This window comes from Embiotoca jacksoni, unplaced genomic scaffold (genome assembly GCF_022577435.1).
Source record: "Embiotoca jacksoni isolate LCO1_2020_lvr unplaced genomic scaffold, fEmbJac1.0.p SCAF_5, whole genome shotgun sequence".
NCBI classification, from domain to species: Eukaryota; Metazoa; Chordata; class Actinopteri; family Embiotocidae; genus Embiotoca; species Embiotoca jacksoni.
Window position 1 is genome coordinate 5786013 of NW_027185403.1, and position 6148 is coordinate 5792160.

Sequence of the window (6148 nt, forward strand, 5' to 3'; positions counted from 1 at the left end):
GGGTCTGACTTTTTAAACCAATAATTGTCACCATGTGTTGGTTCTGTTTGTCTGTTTATTCGTATTTATTTGTTTAATCATATTCCCAAATCTTTTTTTTAATTTTTTTTTTTTTAATTATCTTTTCCCAAGCAGAAATTGGTTGTGTGCCGAGTCCGCGTGAGGATTTTGGTCAACTACAGGAAAACTGTATCAACACCCTTGGGGTTTCATTTTACCGACTGCATCCACCATGTTGGTCAGTTTATGTGGTTTTATTTATTTAATCATATTCCAATTTATTTATTTATTTATTTTCCTGGCAGAAATGGGCTGCGTGAGGATTTAGGTCACCTCGTCAAACTGCATCAACGTCCCGGTGTTTTATTTTGGCGGCCGTATCCGCTTGCACATGCGCTGTTTTGAATGTCGTTGCTGCGGACTTGACGCAGCTCCGCTCCGGATGAAGGAAATCTATTTATCCCTTGAGGAAAGTGAATCTGGGTTAGTGACGACACTTCCCCCTCATTCCTTGGCTCTATCGCTGAAGTTTTTTTGTTTTTTTTTCTTTCTGTTGGCTCTCCGCTCCGGGACGCTGTAAAGTGAACTTTTTTTTTCTCTCTCTCTCTCTCTTACAGGTGAAAATTAAAAAATAAAAAAAAACCGCAGCATGTCGCCGCCGTCTCGACGGCTTCAGACGAAGCCAGTGATTACCTGCCTGAAGACTTTCCTCATCTCCTACAGCCTCATTTTCTGGGTGAGTGTAAAATGGGGGACAACAGGCGAAAAGAAGCGCAGCAACAATGGGCTCAAAGCGGCGCCGATGCCAACGAGGCCGACGACATGGATTCCTCAAATCGCGGCAGCGGTTCAGTTTGTTGACTAAATTTCCCCTAAAAAAAAAAAAAAAAAAAGTCAGGTCGGAGTTAGTTTCGTGGTGACGTGAACAACCACTTGTTGAAAATCCGCCGGCCGTGGTCGACGTTAATCAGCTGTTAGCGTTTACGTCACCGAAAACATTTCACCCAATCTCGGTGTCACTTTATTTACAACACATTTGATAAGTCATTCAATTACGCTATATATCTTATTCTGGTTATACAGTCTGATTTAATTAACTTAATGCTACACCGAATAGTCGTATTAATCATCTAACGACAGAAAATTAAACCCGCAGAGCCACGGGTACTTTAATAAGCACATTTGTTTTTGTAATTTATCATGTGCAAGTGGAGTATCCTGTTTATCTAGCTTCATGTTGGGGCAGCAACCAACAACTGCTTTAAAGATGTGTGTAAGATGTAAGCCCCATCGTGTCCAGTCGTGTCTTGCTTTGTCCGCCCAATAGTCCAAAACCCAAATATGTTCAGGTTTAATGTCAAATGAGGTACAAATCATCACATTGTGGAAGCTAGAATAAGAGGAACGTTTAGTGTTTTTACTCTTAAATTCTTTCTGTGATGAGGATGGACTGATTATTCTGTCTTGTCGACATATCGGTTATTAACAATTGCTGCAGCTATAATTTGATGCCTTTCTTTGTTATTTACAACAATAAACTGAATATCCTCAAAGTCTCAACTGTTGATCAAACGAAACAAGCAATCTGGATCCATGACTTTGGACTGTGGGAAAATATAACACGATAGACTACAAATGAACTCGGAACAAAATAATCACCATCTCCTACTACACTTAGGTTAATGTGTATTTACAAAGAATAAACATTAAATTGTCCTCCGAAGAAAATGGGCACTTATCGTGGCTCTCCCTGTTAGTCTTTGTGCCAAGCAAACAGCCATCTAATGCTGCTGCTTAACACAAAGTTCAGGTCTGTGCTCTTATCTGGCAATTTATTGCTGCTGGCTGGTTGAGCCGATGCTTCCCCTCAGGCTAATGACTTGTGTGGGGGTCGTTAGAGGAAAAGATGCAGAGAAGATTGAACCGCAGGCCGAGGCCAGAAGCAAATCACGGCTGTGGTTTTTATAAAACATTGACAGATAAATAAATAGTCCGCAGCATATTAATCACGTATGTCGTGTGTGTGTGACGGAGGTGGAAGGAGAGTTTATCAAATGTAAGGAGGCGGCTTCCTGTTTGACACGGAGCTACAATCTCCCCTTCAGCTCAGCTCCACTTGTTCCCCTGAGAACAGTGAGGATTTAATAAAGGAAATCAATAAGGGAAATTGTGTTTTTCCTGGATTCAGCCCATCTTGGTTCTTAAGTAAAAATCTATCCCTGATATTTGGCAGCTTTGGTGTAGATCACTAGTCTGTCTGAGTCGATATGCAGCAAAACTTACATTTCTACAGCAAAATTATGACAAAAGAGGTCAGCTGGTGTCAATCAGACAATTAATTTAGTGATTTATTTATCAATTGTGACAAAGGAAAGCAGGACGTCTTCACATTTATAAAACTGAAACTAGAAAATGTTTGGCAGTGCTGCTTGGAAAAGAAGGACTTAATAATCAGAATTGGTGGTGACAAATTTTCTAAAGATCCTCTGAACCATGAATTAACTAATATAATTAACAACTCCACATTTGTTATTGATTAATTTGCTGATTATATTTGAAATGTTTTTCTTGGTGATCAGTTACAAGTTTCCACAGGGGTATATATTTGGTTGTGCAACCAACCTACAATTGCTGCAGATGAATTTGTCTTCATTTACTGTAAAAATACCTGAATTTGTTCAAGCCCAAGTCTGATCAAATCTTGTATCCGCTCTGCTTTTTATTAGCAAAAAAAAACGGGCCCAAAAATTCAGCAAATTATTAAAAGTAAATGGCTTTTCTTTTTTTTTTTTTTTAATCTGTGAAACAAACCTTGAGTCAATGTTAATATTCAAATTTTAGGTAATAAGCATGGTGCGATTCCTTATTTGGGAACTGAAAGCCATTGAAAGCGAATCTTGATGAGGTGAAGATGATGGAAAAGAATACCGATTTGACCAAATGCTCCCGGACCCAAACTGACCAGGCGGCTTTCAGCCTTTAATCTTAAGGTTTCGTGTCCTGAAAACCCTCCTCGTCTCGCTCTCTCTCTCTGCGCATTTTTGATGCCGGAGCTGAATCGTCCTGCCGTTGTCTTCAGTTCACAGGCGTGATCCTGCTGGCCGTTGGAGTGTGGGGGAAGTTGAACCTCGAGACCTACTTCTCCCTGGCTTCTGAGGAGAGCACCAACGCGCCATATGTCCTCATTGGGACCGGAGCCATCATCGTTATTTTCGGGCTGTTCGGCTGCTTTGCTACATGCCGCGGCAGCCCGTGGATGCTCAAACTGGTCAGTGAAGGATCAGTGAGAAATACTCCCCCCCCCCCCCCCCCCCCCTCAGAAATGGCCTCGCGTAACCGTTTCTCTCTTTGCTCCCACAGTATGCCATGTTTTTGACCTTGGTGTTCCTGGCTGAGCTCGTGGCTGGGATCTCGGGCTTCATCTTCAGGCACGAGGTGAGACACCGGCTCAAAACATCAAAAATCTGATTTCAAAATGAGCGACATCAGCTCGTAGAAATGTCATCTGCTTTGCTCTTAATTCACCAGATCAAGGCCAACTTGGGCGACGCCTTTACAAAAGCTGTGACGTCCTACAACAGCACCGACGGCACCAGCAGCAGCACTGCAGTCGACGTCATCCAGAAAACTGTAAGTGGGAGGGTTTCCATAATGGTGTTACAAAGGGCTTTTAGAAACCACCTCGACACTGAAGCACTGCTGCTCTTGTCACTGGTGTTTATAATAGGTGATCCAAAACAGTGATACAGTGTCATCACTCATTGTTTTGTGGCGAGAGATCCATCATCCAGATGTTGTTGGTTTTTTTTTTATTCTTATAAACAAACCTTTTCTGTTGGAAAAAGTAGTCTGTTACAACTTTGAGTTCATTTTGTTGTACATTTTTTCCATGTAGTTGCATTGCTGCGGGGTGAAAAATTACACTGACTGGGGTAAGACGGAATATTTTAGCGAGAAGGGCATCCCCACCAGCTGCTGTAGAGACGCCGCCAACTGTTTACCGGATATCTTGAAAGACCTGAAACAGGCTGAGACAGAGGTGTACCTAGAGGTGAGTTAAGAAACACGCACGGTGTTCAGCTCCAAAACTGACCCACTGTGTTTGTAGAAATCTTTTAAAGCCTGTATTTTCCCACCGTGCAGGGCTGCTTCGCAAAGGTCACCGTCGTGATGGAGGGAAACCTGGGAATCATCGCTGGGATCTCTTTTGGAATTGCATTTTTCCAGGTACGTCACATATTCTCCTGATGTCTAAGTATAAAGAGTGCAAAAGCAGAACGGTTATTGACTCTCATTCTGAGCCGCAGGTGGCATTAGCAAGCCTAATAACTGTTGGCAGAAAAACACGATCAACATTTATTCCTCTTCAGCCGCAGTAAACACAACATGCGCCCGACCAGAACTGGTTTATTCAGAGATTGACAAGATATCTGAGGCTGACAAACAGTCAGTTAAGCTTGATGAACATCACATTTACAGTTATGCGCTGACTCTCCCAGAAACACTCGCACGCACCACAGAGCCTCTCGTGCTGTAGCAGATAAAAAAAAAAAAAAAAATGTCTGAAAGGGTCAAAGATCTTGACGTCCTTGACCCTCTTATGATCCACGTCTCCTGCAGTTGTTACTCCCTTTACTCCTGACGCGCCTCCTATTAATTTGAAGGTGAAGGGACTCTTATGACTCTTTTAAGTATTTTATAATAGTGAAACCTAATTTCACCTGCTGCCCCTCATCTTCGTCGCTGCCTTCGTAATGTGGTTGCTGCTGCTCTCTCATGCAGCCGTGTCTGACAGATTAAAACTGTAAAAGGCAGAAAAACGATACTATCCAGATCCAGAATTTTCCATTCGCACAAGGACAAAAGGTTCATGTAGTGTATTTGAATTAAAACTGTGTCAATGTTTTCATTTCGTCTCAGCTCATTGGGATATTCCTGGCCTGCTGCTTGTCTCGATACATCACCAACAACCAGTATGAGATGGTCTAACAGTCACCCGCCACAGGTAGGGCTTTTTTATTTTTCTCTAGTTCCTACATTTGAGGGGAAGTGAAGCTGTTTCTCGTTGGCACATTAAATCGTGTTTTTCCACACAGATTGTGAACTTCCCTCGCCATCTCAAAAACTACAGCTTTGATTTAATGACTTCATGTTCAAATGCAAACCGAAGTGAGCTGTCCTTGTAACCACCTGTCTGTTTTTCTGTTGGCAGGTCACTGACTGGCAGCTCCTGGGACAAACTGAACTGAGATTTTAATATTGTGTGCGCTAGTTAATATCATTTTAGAGAGGGAAAACACTCGCTGCTTCTTCTTTTATTCAATCTCACCGGTGACAAACAAGCAGAAGGGAAAAAATGTTAAAGCGAAATCATGATCGGATGATAACCACTGCTTCATTTGACCAAAAAGAAAGGGAACCCCGGACAATTCAGAGACCATTTGTTATTCCAAGGATTTAGTTGTAGCTGTCATGGCATACTTGTCACTTTTTCTTATGAGTTTAATTTGTCAACATTTCCGTTTCTTGTCTTGCGGCTGCCTTATTTTGTAATTTTGCTCAAATTAGTCTGTAGTTAAGCAGATAATGTCTAGAAAATAAGCTGATAAATGTGTATCTCTGTGTGAAACTTGTCCAAGAGATGGACGAGAGGTCGCCGCCATGAAATCAAGGATATGTGATTTATCAGTTGTTTGGAAAAACGATCCTTCCTGATAATGTGGGCCAGAACCGGTGAAAGCCTGCGTGTGCCAATTACAGCCGACCAGCCAACTTCATACGACAGTTTTCAGTGTTAAATTGTTATTCTTTTGTGGATGCATGTGAAATACTTGGGAAAAAAAAAAACAAAAAAAAAAACAGATTAAATCCAGTGTCTTTAACCGAGTGTGTTTCCTGCAGCTCAGAATGTGTCTGTTCTGCAGCCGTTTGCTTCTACGGCCATTTGAAAAGATGCAACACAAATATTCTGGCAGACAAACGTGCCTCACTTATTCTGAGGCTCCTAAAGGAGCCAAACAAAATGCATGCAAGATGTGAAAAGCATTCAGTTTTCCAGCATGAAGAACAACTTTTGATATCGGCCCAATATTTATGGACATGAGTTTCAAATAGCATGTTGGTCGTTTGATTATGAGGCTTCTGTCTG

General features: G+C 41.8%; 1 protein-coding gene across 2 annotated transcripts; it reads left to right on the top strand.

Annotated features, from left to right (window-relative positions):
* Positions 1 to 406: 406 nt before the first annotated feature.
* On the top strand, positions 407 to 5882 carry tspan6 (tetraspanin 6). Of its 2 annotated transcripts, XM_069171238.1 has the most exons (9): positions 407 to 483; positions 618 to 736; positions 3080 to 3268; positions 3361 to 3435; positions 3529 to 3630; positions 3896 to 4051; positions 4144 to 4227; positions 4921 to 5005; positions 5213 to 5882. In XM_069171238.1, the coding sequence occupies exons 2-8, from the start codon at positions 650 to 652 to the stop codon at positions 4987 to 4989; spliced, it is 762 nt and encodes a 253-aa protein (XP_069027339.1). In that variant the 5' UTR covers positions 407 to 483; positions 618 to 649; the 3' UTR covers positions 4990 to 5005; positions 5213 to 5882. The 2 variants fall into 2 exon arrangements, with proteins under 2 accessions (XP_069027339.1, XP_069027338.1); XM_069171237.1 differs by lacking the exon at positions 407 to 483 and having other exon boundaries at positions 498 to 736.
* Positions 5883 to 6148: the final 266 nt, after the last annotated feature.